The sequence below is a fragment of the Symphalangus syndactylus genome, chromosome 14 (assembly GCF_028878055.3).
Source record: "Symphalangus syndactylus isolate Jambi chromosome 14, NHGRI_mSymSyn1-v2.1_pri, whole genome shotgun sequence".
In the NCBI taxonomy this organism is placed as follows: domain Eukaryota; kingdom Metazoa; phylum Chordata; class Mammalia; order Primates; family Hylobatidae; genus Symphalangus; species Symphalangus syndactylus.
The window spans coordinates 98,474,677-98,491,677 of NC_072436.2; the positions used below are offsets into that span (position 1 = coordinate 98,474,677).

General features: G+C 46.2%; 1 protein-coding gene across 2 annotated transcripts in view; it reads left to right on the top strand.

Annotated features, from left to right (window-relative positions):
* The first annotated feature begins 3,659 nt into the window (after positions 1-3,659).
* KCNG3 (potassium voltage-gated channel modifier subfamily G member 3) overlaps positions 3,660-17,001 on the top strand; it is a 52,684-nt gene continuing 39,342 nt past the window's right edge. Inside the window, exon 1 of one of the 2 annotated variants that reach the window (XM_055243656.1) lies at positions 3,660-4,801. In XM_055243656.1, coding sequence (XP_055099631.1) covers positions 4,137-4,801 — 665 coding nt within the window. In that variant the 5' untranslated portion in view covers positions 3,660-4,136. The remainder of the gene's footprint in view (positions 4,802-17,001) is intronic. The other variant, XM_055243657.1, reaches the window with a different exon arrangement.

A 17,001-nucleotide genomic window follows, 5' to 3' on the forward strand; every position in this document is an offset into this window, starting at 1 on the left:
CCCAAAGTGCTGGGATTACAGGCGTGAGCCACCGCGCCTGGCCAATTTGGACTTTATTGTATGGACAATTTCTAATTATGTACTTTTATATACTCCCTTTAGGTTTTGTTTGTTTGGTTTTGTTTTGAAAACCTCTAGTTTCAAGAGGCGTTTTGCTCTTGTAGCCCAGGCTGGAGTGCAATGGCACAATCTCGGCTCACTGCAACCTCTGCCTCCCAGGTTCAAGCGATTCTCCTGCCTCAGCCTCCCCAGTAGCTGGGATTACAGGCACCTGCTACCATGCCTGGCTAATTTTTTGAATTTTTAGTAGAAACGGGTTTCACCATGTTGGCCAAGCTGGTCTCAAACTCCTGAACTTGGGTGATCTGCCTGCCTCGGCCTTCCAAAGTGCTGAGATTACAGGCATGAACCACCACACCCAGCCACCTTTCAGGTTTTTGAATTTGGGAATACCCTGATGAAAATGGATGGAAGGAAGAGCTCTCTGGTGGCCTTATTCAGAATTCATAGAGATAGGAAAGAATTGGAGTGCAAAGAGATGAGGTAGAAGGTTGTGGCAGCAATCCAGGCCCTGGAAACAGAGTGAGCAGAGTTTGACATTAGAAAACCTGATTCTAGCCTCTGCCAGGATGCTGCTGCTGGGGAAGCTCAAGCAAGTTATAGCCACATCTCTGAAGCTTTGTAATTTCGGAGGGGAGAAGGGAGTAATTTGCTTTTTTTTTTTTTCTAGTTTCTGAAACTAGAAAACCTCTAGGTTCTTTCAAACTCTAAAATTCTACCTTTAAATTGTAATGCATTCTAAAGATTTAGATATGAAGACCCTAAATATCATCCCGAGTCTAGGAGAGAATTCGGGTGTAATACTTCTCAACATTATCTTCTCAAAGTACAAAGGAATAGAATTGGCTTTAAGAATGCTCTCTAAACCAGATTATATTGAGACAAGCCTATCATTTCTGCATCACTGTTTTCTTTGTTTAAGAAAATGATTTGGGTATTGCTGCTGCAGCAGTGGTTGATGATATTAAAATCAAATAAAAATATTACTCTTGAAACAAATGAAATGATTTAAACCTATCTCTCTAAGAAATCTTATGAAAATATACCTAGGAGGCACACATTGTATTGTCATCAAATTAATTTGTTTTCTAAGCTCAAATGTAATTTAAAATGAGATATTTCTTCAACTGGTTCAATCAACAGACAGTGGAGGGATTCTACGGAGAGAACACAGGAAATAAACCCTATAATAATGTTGGAGCAAACAATTGGCACTATAGTTCTGTCTTCTATTGCTTGTGATGCTTCTAGAAAGTATTTTTTAACGGCTTCCTGATGAATTGGCTCTTGGTGTGAAGCCAGGCTCATCTCTGGCTCACATCTGCAAACTTTTCCCCATCCTCACGTCCTACAACAAATCCATCTTCAAGACCTGCAAAGTTCTTGGCCTCAGCCTTTCTCAGAACAGACCCTTCTTCATCTTCACAGACATGGGGTTGGGGATCCCATTCCTGGGTTGCTGAAATCACCTTCTCCTTAGAATGACCCAAAGTGCAAAGGCATCTTCCTGAAGTAAAGCTTTCATCAAGCCATTTCTGCCATTGAAACCTCCAGGTATTCCACTGCTTATAGGATCCAATTTAAATGATGCAGTTGAGATCCCTATTGTTTCAGTGGGCAAGTGCATTATACTTCTTCACAGACTTTAAACCTCCACATTCGAGATTTTGCTACTAGGAATGTTTTGCCCTTTCTCTGTGCCAACTCATGGCCATCAGCACCTCCAATTCTGTCTTGAAACTCACTTTCTTACGGATATTTTTCTTGTTTAGTATCTACTTAGTAGATACTAAATAGCAAAGTAGCAGTATCTACCTAGTAGATACTAAATAGCAAAATAGATGCTAAATAGCAAAGTATTTAGTAGATACTAAAGTAGCAAATAACTCCTGTTTTTGAGCTTTTAATCACATTTAGTGCTTTTTTTTTTTTTTTTTTTGAGACGGAGTCTCGCTCTGTCACCCAGGCTGGAGTGCAGTAGCACGATCTCGGCTCACTGCAAGCTCCGCCTCCCGGGTTCACGCCATTCTTCTGCCTCAGCCTCTCCGAGTAGCTGGGACTACAGGCGCCCGCCACCACGCCCGGCTAATTTTTTTGTATTTTTAGTAGAGACGGGGTTTCACCGTGGTCTCGATCTCCTGACCTCGTGATCCGTCCGCCTCGGCCTCCCAAAGTGCTGGGATTACAAGCGTGAGCCACCGCGCCCGGCCTCACATTTAGTGCTCTTAAGATAAATTATCCAAGTCTGGGGATAAACAACTCACAGAGATTTTCATTCTTTAAGAAGCCACCCAGAGTGATTTTACTTTATGTGAGACAGCACTCACATTTTTCAGTTGCCTGCCTTTCGCTAGGAATCCACTTAAGAACCAGCGCAAAAGAACTCCGTTTGGTGACCTCTAGCGGGCACCGGACAATCCTACAAAATTATGAAAAGTGGAAGGCAAAGAAAAACTCTTCCCTTTAACCAGCCAGGTTACCCTGTGGTCAGATGACCGCATCTCACCCTACCCCACCCTTATTTTTTTCTTCTAGTATTTGTTTTGCATCTAACACGGTTCGCCTTACAACTCACCTGTCTCGCCTCCGGCGCGCTGGGCTGCTGGTGTCGGGTGACAGGTGAATGAATTGCTGGTAGCAGTTTAAAATAATCCCTGCCAAGTTGAACCCACTCTCTGGGCACAGACAAGAGCGCGGGGTAGATCGCTCTGTGGAGCCTTCACGGGGCTCTTCCCGCTCGGAGGGCCGGTGCTGCAGCCGGGTCTGGGGTGCGCGGGGGAAATCAAGATATTTTGAAAAGGAGGATGCAGACGAAGACCACGAGAAAGGCTGTTTTTGCCGGTGACAAGGCGTTCCTCCCCAGACTTTCATCCCACTCTAAGGGCAGCATCTCGAGAGGGTCCAGGCGCGCTACACATAGGCGCCTTCTCAGGACCCGCGCCCCAGAACGTGGGGGCCGGGGCCGGGTCGGGGGCCGCTCCCCTTCACGGGCTGGCAGGCGGCACCGAGGCTGGGGGATGGGGCGTGCAGCCGCCCTCGGAGCACGCGGTACGTGGGTCGCCCCGCGCGGCGGTAGGAAGAGCAAAGTCGGCAGGAAAAGCCGTGGCTGGCATGCCTTCTCTGAGAAATCCTTAGGGGCGATGTCAGAACCCGAGCTGGGCTCCGGACAGTTTCTGGAAAAAGCTCTCCAAACGCCGTCTGTCCCCGCACCCGAGTCCACACTGGGCTTTGAACCAGGGCTGTTAAAAGGGCCCCTGGGTACTGCCCAAGTCATCCCGATGGCCGGGGGCACGACGCGGGAGCAGGCATCCCGGGCGCGGGGCTCCCCACTCCCCCACCCTGCGGACCCCTCCCCGCCACTACGGGCGGGAGCGGAGGAGGAGGACGGCGTCACGAGGCGGGGAGCCCGAGGTCCAGGGCGGGGCGCCCGGGAATCCCAGCCCGAGCAAGCCCGGGAGGTGCGGGCGCGGGAGGGAAGCGGAGGGCGGCGCGGAGGGAGGTGAGCGGCGCGCGCGGAGCTGGCGGGCGAGGAGGAGGACTGCACAGAGGCCCCGCCCCCGCCGCCGCGAGCCGGCTCCTCGCCGCCTCCGAACCCGCTCACTTTGCCTCTCGCCTCTGGACGGCGGCGGGGCGGCCGCCGAATCCGCGGCCGCAGGGAGCGCCAGAGACGGGGAGCTATCCCGCCCCGGCACCTCCATTCGGCGCCCGCACCCCCCAGGGGGTCGGCGCCGCGGCCTGGGAGAGGGCACCGCGGCCTCGGTGTGGGCAGCCCTCGGGCGCGAGGGGCGGCGGCGCGGACACAGCCGCGTTCCCAGCCGGTGGGGCGCAGCGCTGGCGCCGGCGAGGACTCCCCGGCCACCCGCAGGTACCGCCGGGCGGAGGGCGCGCTGCTAGCAACGCCGGAGATACTCGAGCCCAGGGACCCCCGGGCCAGCGGAGGGCAGGAGCGGAGCCCCGAGGGAGCGCGGGCCCCGACGGCGCGCTCCCCCGTCAGCCACGGGCAGGCAGGCCTCGCGTGGCGGCTTCGGGTGGGGGGCTGCAGCCGGGCCCTAGGGCCGAAGGTCTCCCGGGCGGCCATGACCTTCGGGCGCAGCGGGGCGGCCTCGGTGGTGCTGAACGTGGGCGGCGCCCGGTACTCGCTGTCCCGGGAGCTGCTGAAGGACTTCCCGCTGCGCCGCGTGAGCCGGCTGCACGGCTGCCGCTCCGAGCGCGACGTGCTCGAGGTGTGCGACGACTACGACCGCGAGCGCAACGAGTACTTCTTCGACCGGCACTCGGAGGCCTTCGGCTTCATCCTGCTCTACGTGCGCGGCCACGGCAAGTTGCGCTTCGCGCCGCGGATGTGCGAGCTCTCCTTCTACAACGAGATGATCTACTGGGGCCTGGAGGGCGCGCACCTCGAGTACTGCTGCCAGCGCCGCCTCGACGACCGCATGTCCGACACCTACACCTTTTACTCGGCCGACGAGCCGGGGGTGCTGGGCCGCGACGAGGCGCGCCCCGGCGGGGCCGAGGCGGCTCCCTCCAGGCGCTGGCTGGAGCGCATGCGGCGGACCTTCGAGGAGCCCACGTCGTCGCTGGCCGCGCAGATCCTGGCCAGCGTGTCGGTGGTGTTCGTGATTGTGTCCATGGTGGTGCTGTGCGCCAGCACGTTGCCCGACTGGCGCAACGCAGCCGCCGACAACCGCAGCCTGGATGACCGGAGCAGGTACTCCGCCGGCCCTGGGAGGGAGCCCTCCGGGTAGGACGCACTGCTTCTCTGCCCGTCCCGTCCGTCCTGTCGCGTCTGTCCGTCCCGTCCATCCGTCCCGTCTCCGTCCTGTCCGCCTCCGGGCGACCGAGCCAGCGGGGTGCGCGGCCCAGCGAGGCCCCAGGCGCGGCCAACTACGGGACGGGTCGGTCCCTACTCTCACCCCGTTGTCCGGGGCACCAGCGAGGTCTGGCCCTTAAACTAGACGCACCTCTTGAGGGCGAAATCCTCAGGCATGGGGAGGGGCGTGTGGAGATAGACAAACGTCCCCTCTTTGTAGTTTACTTTTGCGCAGAGAGCAACCTGCTAATTATATTTTTCTGAACTTTTATTGTTAGGGTTCAACAATTAAGCCTTGAACTAAGCGCAGTTTGAATTATTTGCCAATTTTTGGTAGTGTTTGGAAAGATGGATTCTTGTTATGGTGAAATGTGCACTCTCCACACATTCTATACACTCTGCCCCCGGCATACTATGTGCTGTAATGGAATTGTTATATTATAAAGCAAGTTAATTTACCGATAGACTCTAAATAATGGGTGTCTGTGCCCTTTTCTCCCCCCTTTTCCTACAAAGTGTGGAGTTAGCAAACCTCTTGTCCACCGTTTGGTATCAAAGATCCACACTGCGACTTTCAGAGGGTCTATGATATGGGAAGGGAAAAAACCATTACCTTGAGAGCAGAGAAAAATCTAAACTGTGCTAAATCTGGAAAACAGTATTTGGGTAAATTTTTTTTTCCACTTTACTAGGATGAATGGGAAAATATTGCAGTCTTTTCTTAGACTGTCTTACCTTGAAGTGGTGATAGCGCTTTCCTGTTTTTAGTACAAGTGAGCATATTCAGTGGGAGGAATAAGCAGACTAAGGGTGGACTTTCAAAGAAGACAGCCTTTTGGGGCAGAAAACCCAAACTGCATATTATAGTTTATCTGTTTGATACTGTCTTAAGATCCTCCTTCCATTCATTTTTTAAATTTAAGGTTGTGCCCTGTCATCTTTTACTGACAGGCATGTACATGTTCGGAACGGCGGCCTTGCTATTGCAGTGGATTACTTCTACATAATATTCTTCGTGTAGGGAGTAAGGATTTTTATACAAATCTAAGAAGTAAATAAAATTGTCTAGTGCCACGGAGTCTATTATTTCTTCTTGGCTTGAAATCGAAGATACATGCTTTGAAAGGAAGTTCATTAGGAAACTCATTTTGTTTAGTGAATTAGGTTCTAACAGTTTTGAATTTACAGATAAGAGTTACTTATTTGGTTCTCCAACAATACAATGAAATTAATTTATTTACCTAAATACTTAAATGCCTTTTTTTTTTTTTTTTAAGGAGGGCTTTAGGAAAATGGACTTGCAATTTTGATTTTCTAGTAACTGTAGAATTCTAAGGTTAGTGAAGGTTTGAGCTACATTAGCAAAGGAAACAGGAGAATTGAATTGTTATTAGTACAGATAATGAGGGAGTTGACTGAACCAGTATATGAGCAAAATCAGTAAAATACCTCAAATATAATCCTAGGGGGAGGGAGGGTGTTTTGGGAGAGGGAAAGGGCCATATGGAGATCATTAATGTAAAGCATTTGTAAAGAAATGAGAGACATGCATAGTAATTTTAGGGGGAGAAACACAAGAAACAAAAAAGGGAAGACAGAGATGGAAAAGAGGGAGACTGCAAAAGATGTGAAGGGAGAAAAGAAAAGTAATGCTTATTTGTGTATATGTATTTTATGTATGTGTATAATTATTCAAGTCAGAGCTGTTTCCTAGATACTTAGATATTTCAGGCAAAAGCATGTTTTTCTTGGCTTAATGGCCCAGTTTTAGCTTCACTCTCTGAGTGTAGGTATATGAAAACCAATATCTGCAATCCCAAACAGATAAACTGCAGGATGGCTGAATGAGGATGCTGCTCATTACAGAGGAAGCTCCCCTCTGCCCTTCAACAGAGAAGGCCCTTAACCTGTCACTTTAAGTATAGTCGCTAAAACCCTGCTTGCTTGTGGTTGCTGAAATTAGACTTTCTAAAACATCATTCTCATTATTTGACCATATTTCACATCTGCCAAATAAAGCCAAAGCTTCTTTCTTGGCCTTCAAGGCTCTTTACAGTTTGATGACAACCTGCCGTTCTTGACTTACTCCATCATAGTTTGCAAACATCTTTTGAGTATCTGTTATGTTCAAGGCACTGCTGGTGTTCCAAATATTGTAACTTTCTGTTGTAAAGAAAAGCTGGTGTCAAGTTGGTGGTGTAGGAATCAGAGGCACAATTGATCTCTGAGAGTTCCGTTGTTTGGAGAAGGCCTTCAAGGTGGTGGAGGATGGAAACAAACCATGGTTGGAAGGTTGCAGAGGTTGTGCACTGCCCAAACTAGCAGGGAGTGTTGTTTATTTTATTTTATTTTTTGCATTTTTAGTAGAGATGGGGCTTCTCCATGTTGGTCAGGCTGGTCTCGAACTCCTGACCTCAGGTAATCCACCCACGTTGGCCTTCCAAAGTGCTGGGACTATAGGCGTGAGCCACCGCGCCTGGCCAGGGAGTGTCATTTGTATAAATTCTAGTTAATGCAACCTGTACAACCATGTGTGCCCTGCCTGGGAACAAAATAAAAGAGATTTTTTTAAGATAAAAGGAACATCATGGGCAAGAAACTTGTATATGATGTTTATGGAAGCTTGAGTCTAGTGATGGAGTGAGAGGTGGATAGAGAGCAGATGATAGAAGGCCTTGAATTCCAGGGAGAATAATTTTATTTTGCAGGCAGTGGCTAGCCATTGGCCAGTTTTGTGTTTGGGGTAAATGGGTTATACATATAAAGTAGTACATGTGGTGCATGTGTTGCGTGATTTGGAGAGAGGGAAGATGGTACACAGGAAGATGAGTTGGAGATCTTCCCAGAGGGAGGGGATGAGAGCTTGGATGGCTTTGTGCAGGTGGAGAAATGGAGGAGAAATGACAACTCGAAAATACCAGGAAGAGTCAAAATTAATCCAGGGCATTGGAAGGGCACAGGCATCAGGGACTGATGAAGTGGACTTTCCAGGAGTTAAGAGTATCCCTTGCCACTTGCAGTCTTCATTTGTCCAGCCTGGCCTGCTTACTTCTTCCTGAGCCGCTCAAATATCCCTTACTGTGCAATGCCTAGCCTGCTGAAATTGGATTATTCATCAAGCCCAATTCAGATTCTATTCCTCTCTTGAAGCATTTACTGATTACCCTAGTAGATGTGATGTTTCCTCCTGAACTCCTTAAGGCATTGCTTATTTGTACTATTTATTTGGCATCTATGATATCCTTCTTAGCATGATGGTTATATTTTCATATAAACATATCCTGGCTCCCAAGCTAGATTAGATAAAAAGTCATAGAACGCAGGTAAATTCTCTTATACTATTTGTTATTAAAACATCTTTTATTTTGTATTTTTGTTGACTGATTGAGAAGAGATCTCACTCTGTCACCCAGGCCGGAGTGCAGTGGTGTAATCAAGCCCACTGCAGCCTGGAACTCCTGGAGTCAGGTGATTCTCCCACCTCAGCCTCCAGAGTAGCTGGGACTACAGGCATGAGCTACCACGCCCAGTGAATTAAGAACATTTTTTGTAGACATGGGGTCTCACAGGCCAGGCGTGGTAGCTCACACCTGTAATCCCAGCACTTTGGGAGGCCGAGGTGGGCAGATCACAAGGTCAGGAGTTCGATATGGGGTCTTACTATGTTGCCCAGGCCTGTCTTGAACTCCTGGCTTCAAGCAATCCTACCACCTTGGCCTCCCAAAGTGTTGGGATTACAGGTGTGAGCCACTGTGCCCAGCTGAAATACTAGGAAATAATTCTTAGTACTTGCCAGAGTTGTCATTTCTCCACTACCGCAAAAATTGCTATTCAGGCACTATAAATATCTACTGTTTATATAACGTTTCAAAATATAACCTTCCAGAACTATATCTTCTTTTTTTGTTGTTTGTTTTTTTTTTTTGAGACGGAGTCTCGCTCTGCCACCCAGGCTGGAGTGCAGTGGTGCGATCTCGGCTCACTGCAAGCTCCGCCTCCCGGGTTCACGCCATTCTTCTGCCTCAGCCTCTCCGAGTAGCTGGGACTACAGGCGCCTGCCACTACGCCCGGCTAATTTTTTTTTTTTTTAGTAGAGACGGGGTTTCACTGTGGTCTTGATCTCCTGACCTCGTGATCCGCCCGCCTCGGCCTCCCAAAGTGCTGGGATTACAAGCGTGAGCCACCGCGCCCGGCCATCAGAACTATATCTTCTATTGCATAGTTTAAAATGCTGTTTGGGGCCGGGCGCGGTGGCTCATGCCTGTAATTCCAGCACTTTGGGAGGCCGAGGCAGGTGAATCACCTGAGGTCAGGAGTTCGAGACCAGCCAGGCCAACATGGTGAAACCCCGAATTAGCTGAGCGTGGTGGTGGGTGACTGTAATCCCAGCTACTTGGGAGGCTGAGGCAGGAGAATCACTTGAACCTGAGAAGCGGAGGTTGCGGCGAGCCGAGATCACACCACTGCACTCCAGCCTGGGCCATAAAGTGAGACTGAGTCTCAAAAAAAAAAAAAAAAAAAGAAAATTAAAAAGGTCTATCAGGAAACAGCCTGTAGTCCCAGCTACTCCAGAGGCTGAGGTGGGAGGATCACCTGAGCCCAGGAGTTGAAGGCTGCAGTGAACTATGATTCAGCAACTGCACTCCAGCCTAGGCAGCAGGGAGACCCTGTCTCAGAACGAAACAACAATAAAAAAAATCAAGGAACAATTATTTATCAAGTACTTAATGGTACAAAAGGAATAAAGATAAGAGTACTTTTATGAACCTCTGAAATTTTGGCACAGTGCAAAATCTAAAGTTTGGAAGAAATCTTAGGTCTTCCAAAGCAATATTTTAGAACTTTTTATGTATGAGGATAATCCTTTTAAATTGATTTGTTTTAGATGGTTAATAATCATGTAAGAACGGTTCAAAATCTAAAAGCTACAAAACTAAGCTTTTCTCCATTCTTCCAGCCATTCAGTTCTTTTCCCTAGATGTAACCAAAGTTAGTAGTTTTTGGTTTGTCATTTCAGAGACATTTTATATGTTTGTAAGTACATTATATATATTTACAAAAGCCAGAAATCCAGTGTAATACACACTGTCCTGAAACTTGCTTTTTAACTAACAATGTGTTATGTAGATCATTCCATGTGAGTCTATAAAGAGCTCCCTGATTCTGCAGCTTCGTAGTACTCTACTGTAGAGATGGCCCATAGTCACTATACATTTATGTCGTTTCTTGTCAGTAGTAAATGTTGCAGTGATTATCCTGTTCATATATATTTTATTTCTTTTATGCAGGTATATCCATAGGATACATTCCTGAGAGTTAAATCATTGGGTCAAAGGAGATACACACTTGTAATTTTCACAGATAATTCCAAACTACTCTCCAAAAAGATTGTACTGTATCAATTTATACTCCCACCAGCAATATAGGAGAGAGCATGTTTCTGCATACTCTACAAAGTATTTGATCTTTACTATGCTGAAAAGTGAAAAATGGTATCCAGTAGTTTTATTTTATTTTGAGCAAGATTTTGCATCTTTACATATATTGAGGAGTCATTCATCTTGCTTTTAAAAATGAGATATTTATACCTTTTTCTCATTTTGTCAGTGACTTTCTTAGTTTGAAGACTAAAAATAATATTAAGGTTGCAGTGAGCTGAGCTCACACCACTGCATTCCAGCCTGAGTGACAGAGCAAGACTCCATCTCAAAAAAAAAAAAAAAAAAAGAAAAAGAAAAAAAGAAATTAGCTCCTTTTATGATATTAGTTGCAAATACTTTGTTTTCTAATTTAGGACCCCATTAAAAGACAACTACAATTGCCTAAAGCATAGTAGCTGCACTTTCACTATTTGTTGAGAAAAAATGCATAATGATTTAAAAAATTGTGAATTCTTTTTTTTTTTTTTTTTTTTGAGACAGAGTCTTGCTGTGTCACCTAGGCTGGAGTGCAGTGGCACGATCTCAGCTCACTGCAACCTCTGCCTCCTGGGTTCAAGCGATTCTTCTGTCTCAGCCTCCCAACTAGCTGGGATTACAGGTATCCGCCACCATGCCCGGCTAATTTTTGTATTTTTAGTAGAGATGGGGTTTTACCATATTGGCCAGGCTGGTCTCAAACTCCTGACCTCGTGATCCACCTGCCTCGGCCTCCCAAAGTGCTGGGATTACAGGAGTGAGCCACCATGCCCAACCAATAATTGTGAATTCTAACCATTCATCAACTCTTGAGCTCCTGTGATTGTGCCAGGCGCTGTGCCAGACAGTATGGGCACAGAGGTTCCTACAAAGTGTTCCTGCTGTCATGGAGCTGGGCAGTTAGCGGTGATAGTAGCAGACAGCACAATAAGCAAATAAGAATTTCAGATTGTAAAAGGTGACATGAGTTGAGTGAGAAGAGTGTGCTGGGTAGAGGGAGCAGCTAATGCAAAGATGCCACTGAGATGGCAATGGGCTGGGCTTGTCTACAGGACAGAAGGAAGGCCCATGTGGGCTATAGTTTTGTCCAAGGGTAGATGAGGTTGGAGGGCAATGGGGCCTATCAGGCAGGGCCTGTGTGCCATGGGAAGGAGTTTGGATTTTCTTCCAAGTGTAACAGGGAGGTCTTTGGAAGGTTTTAAGCAGAGGAAAGCTATGATATGTGTTGTAAAAACACCACTGGGTTGAGAATGAAGGGAGGGTCAACAGTAGATGTGGAGAGACCTGGCAGCTGAGAGCATATGGACCTTGATCTAAGGGAATAGCAGTGGAGACAGTGAGAAGTGACTGGATTCAGGTGAATTATGTGGGTGTTACTATGTCATTAATGACAGCTCACCTACGAGGACTAGGAGAGTGTGTGAGATATTTATTGTGTGAAGCTGTGCTAGGGCCGACAGGCATTGGGGTCCCTCTCACTTGACTACTTTGGCTCACACACAGTAAGCCTGAATCCAGTTCTTTTTCTACAGGATCTGCTTCCCATTTGGGGATACTGTGGGGAGGAGACTCTGGAAGAGGGATCTCCAGCATGTTGGTGGGAGAAGGATCATAGACGTCTTTCCTTACTTTACGACTGAGTTTAGTCCTCATTGAGAGGACTGTCTCACCTGTTAAAGATAATAGTGAACACATTCATAAATCTCCCTTGATAAACAATTCTAGTAACAAATTAATCTTAGAATGGTGATGTTCTTAATGTTTTATCTGATTATTAAGATAAACTAGATTTTTCAGGCAGTTTGCCTTCTAGTAACATCTGAGTATTATTCTGACACTTCCAAGAAGATTAATGTTCTTTTTCGCATTTTAACATATAGACAAGTTGTTTTTTAAAATGACTAAGCGTTTGCCAGGCGCGGTGGCTCATGCTTATAATCCCAGCACTTTGGGAGGCCGAGGTGGGTGGATCACGAGGTCAGGAGATCGAGACCATCCTGGCTAACGCGGTGAAACCCTGTCTCTGCTAAAAATACAAAAACAAAATTAGCTAGGCATGGTGGCAGGCGCCTGTAGTTCGAGCTACTCGGGAGGCTGAGGTGGGAGAATGGCGTGAACCCGGGAGGCAGAGCTTGCGGTGAGCCGAGATTGCACCACTGCACTCCAGCCTGGGTGACAGAGTGAGACTCTGTCTTAAAAAAAAAAAAAAAAAAAAAGATACTCTTTGCTGGCAGCCTTTGAGAAGTTGTGACTTCTGAAAGGTCAGATATAGAGTAGTGGCCCCTTTTATTTTTTGGTCCCTTTTGCCTATAACACTTTGTCTCCTCAGTCTCAGCTGAAGTGTTCTTGAGTTTTAAAGCTCTTTAGCAGGCAAAGTCTTGCTATAATTTTGATCTGCTCTTTAGAAATTTTTTTCTAGGCCGGGCGCGGTAGCTCAAGCCTGTAATCCCAGCACTTTGGGAGGCCGAGGCGGGCGGATCACGAGGTCAGGAGATCGAGACCATCTTGGCTAACACGGTGAAACCCCGTCTCTACTCAAAATACAAAAATTAGCCAGGCGTGGTGGCGGGCGCCTGTAGTCCCATCTACTTGGGAGGCTGAGGCAGGAGAATGGCGTGAACCCGGGAGGCGGAGCTTGCGGTGAGCCGAGATCGTGCCACTGCACTCCAGCCTGGGCGACAGAGCGAGACTCCGTCTCAAAAAAAAAAAAAAAAGAAATTTTTTTCTAAAAGTTGCTTCATGTTGGAATTTTGATCTTTAATTGGTATTGCTTTGTGTTGTGGTGGTGAGAATTTGAGGAGATTTTTAAAATGTTAAAATTTCTTGTGTTATTTTAATCCTCAGTTAAAGAAAATTAAATGATCAAAATGAAACGCCAGGTGATGGAAATTTAAATTTCAGTTATATTATTTCGATTGCCTTTCAGTTCAATACTATATAAATCCAATAGGTTTTAAGTACTTTAAAAATAAAAAGCAATATTTGAAACTGAAGATGAAAGTCTTAGTGCTTTTACTGTGCAGATAAGGTGGATATTTTCAGAAGTCAGTAATTACTAGATCTCTGATAGGATTGAACATAACCCAGAACCTCAGTTAAATTCTGTTCTTTCACAGTAGAGTGTTTCTTTTAATGTGTATAGGCTGCTGCCAATTTTAGAATTCAGTGGAAACTTTCTTTTGTCAATGCCCTTTCTCTAACCAGAGTGCTTCTTTTTTCCCTACTTTTTGGTAAGCAAGTTATTTTCAACATTATTCTTTTTATATTTGTAAAATTAAAACTTTCTTCATTGGAAAAAAAGTGTTAAAATGTGAAAAGTTAACTTGCTCTATCTCTTCAATCCCACCACCCAGTTTCTGGGTATTCTTCGAGAAACTTTCCATGCACATATAAACATATATACACATGTGCGTGTACACACACACACAAACACATACATACATGCAAGTGTATACCATTACATATATATACACATACAGATTTTCTCTTTTGTTATTTATTTATTTATTTTTCCTTCAGACGGAGTCTCGCTCTGTTGCCAGGCTGGAGTGCAGTGGCACGATCTCGGCTCACTGCAACCTCCGCCTCCCGGGTTCAAGCAATTCTCCTGCCTCAGCCTCCCGAGTAGCTGGGACTACAGGCATGCACCACCATGTCCAGCTAATTTTTGTATTTTTAATAGAGATGGAGTTTCACCATGTTGGCCAGGCTGGTCTCGAACTCCTGACCTCAGGTGATCCACCCGCCTCGGCCTCCCAAAATGCTAGGATTACAGGTGTGAGCCACAGCACTCTGTCAGATTTTCTCTTTTAAATACATAATTGGGATTGTTCTACGATCTTGTTCAGCAATTGGCCTTTTTTACTTAACGATACATTTTGAAACTCTTTTCATGCCAGGAGCAGGGGCTTAGGCCTTTAGTCCTAGCACTTTAGGAGGCCTGAGGCGAGAGGATCGTTTGAGCTCACGAGTTTGAGACCAGCCTGGGCAACATGGCAAAATCCCATCTCTACAAAATTTAGCCGGGTGTGGTGACGTGCTCCTGTAATCCCAGCTACTCAGGAGTCTGAGGTAGGAGGATCACTTGAACCCAGAAGGTTGAGGCTGCAGTGAGCCGTGATCGTGGCACTGCACTCCAGCTTGGGTGACAGAGCAAGACCCTGTCTCGAAAAGAAAGAGAGAAAAGAAACTCTTTTCGTATTAGTTCTTATAAATCTCCTCCATTCTTTAAATATTTGTATACCATTCCATTGCATGGATGGGCCATAATTCATTTAATAAATGTCTCATCTGATGATAATAGTAATGATTGTAACAGTTAATATTTATTGAATACTGACATGTGTTTTGTCGTCTAAGTCTCATTACAGTCCTATGAAGTAGTGCTGTTACCCAGTTTTATGCCTGAGATTTAGGTACTTTATCCAATATGTCCAGACTCACAGTGGGTCGGTGGCGTCCTGGGCTCTGATTCCCATGCCCTCACTCTACTCTGCTGAGAAATGTTTAGTTTAATACTAGTTTTTCAAAAGTGCAAACAGTGGCACAGAGCACGATCATTTCCATATATCCTTGCAAATTGGTGTGAGTATATATTTAGGCTAAATTCCAAAGTGGAAAATAGCTGAGTTAAAAGGATTGTGCTTTAAACATTTTTTGATAGATACTGCTAAATTTCCCTCTAAAATATGAAAGTCAGAACTATTCTTTATTAATAATAATAACCATCATCATATGCAGTTAGTAATGAATAGGATCCTATATTAATAACACATTTAATAGCACATTTCATAGCAAACATCTGGAAACAACATAATTAAAAATAGAACAGCTTTTTTTTATTTTTATTTTTTTGAGACAGGGTCTTGCTCTGTCACCCAGGCTGGAGTGCAGTGGTACGATCTCCTGTCACTGCAACCTCAGCCTCCCTGGCTCTGGCAGTCCTCTCACCGTAGCCTCCCAAGTAGCTGGGACTACAGGCACACACCACCATGCCCGGCTAATTTTTATATTTTTTGTAGAGATGGGATCTTGCTATATTGCCTGGGCTAGTCTTGAACTCCTGGACTTGAGTGATCCATGTATCTCAGTCTCCCAAAGTGTTGGGATTATAGGCATGAGCCACTGTGCCTGGCCTAGAATAGCTTTATTGAGATATAATTCACATACCATAAAATTCAGTGGTTTTTGGAATATTTACAAGATTGTGCAACCGTCACTATCCACAGTGTTTTTGTTTTTGTTTTTGTTTTGAGGTGGAGTCTTGCTCTGTTCACCAGGCTGGAGTGCAGTGGTGCAGTCTCAGCTCACTGCAACCTCAGCCTCCCGGGTTCAAGCGATTCTTGTGCCTCAGCCTCCCGAGTAGCTGGGATTACAGGCGTGTGCCACCATGCCCAGGCCCGGCTAATTTTTGTATTTTTAGTAGAGACGGGGTTTCACCATGTTTGCTAGGCTGGTCTCAAACTCCTGACCTCGTGATCCACCCACCTTGGCCCCCCAAAGTGCTGGGATTACAGGTGTGAGCCACTGCGCCCGGCCTACTGCCTGGCTAATTTTTAAATTTTTTGTACAGACAGGGTCTCTCTGTGTTTCCATTCTGGTCTGGAACTTCTGGCCTCAAGCAATTCTCCTGCCTTGGCCTCCGAAAGTGTTGGGATTATAGGCATGAACCACTATGCCCGATCTGTAGGTTATATTTTTAAAAATCAATTGCAAGTTGGTTTTATGGCTCCCTATTCATGTATTCATTAAATTCAACAAACATTTATTGAGCACGACTGTGTATTTAGTACTGTTTTAGGTGTTGGGGATATAGCAGTGAATAAAACAAAGTCCTTGCTTTCAATGACCACCTATTCTAATAAATCAATACATAACACTGTAGTCCCAGCTGTTTGGGAGGCTGAGGCAGGCAGTTTGAGCCCAGGAATTTGAAGCCAGCCTGGGCAACATAGTGAGATCCCATCTCAAAAGAAAAAGCACAATGTAAGTTATCTTTCATGGGATTAGAGAAAAACAACAACAAGAAAAGCCCAGAGGGCGATAAGTGTTATGAAGTAATAAGTCAGAATAAGGGGTGTGCAGAGTGTAAGTGTGCGCCATGATTAGGAAAGCCCTCTGTGGTAGGTGATGCCTGAATAGGGTCCTGGAGGGATGCAGGAGGCACCTGGGAAGATAGCTGGGTGAAAGAGTTTTAAGCATAGAGAAGAGGAAGCACAAACCAATCCCTGAGGTGGATATGTCTTTGGTCAATTGGAGCAACAAGGAAGGAAACCTAGAGAGGTGAGAATGGTGGGGAATGGGGGGGAAGGCAGGGGCGTTTCATAAGGGGCTCATGAAACGCCTTATAGATGCACCAACTAAAAGGATTTAGGTTTGATTGTTTTCTTTTTACCATTTGGTAAGGATTTTGGATTTGTATCTGAATGTGGGTTTTGAGGAGAAGAGAGAATTGGCTTAATTTTAATTTTGAAAGATCACTTTGGTCTGCGTGTGGAGTGTAGATTCCAGGGTCCTGCAAGTGTGGAACCGGTGAGGCCAGTTAGGACTGCAGTAAGAGATGCAGGGTGGGTTTCTTGGTTAGCTCACAGAAGCCTCTGGTACTGGTATTTGGTTTCTTCTGGATGGTCAAGGACTTCCTTGAGTCCTGGGTTCGGGCAGCTAAAGATCGTGTTGATCTAGTCTGTGGTGTCAGGGTTTCCCTTTTTCTGGGTA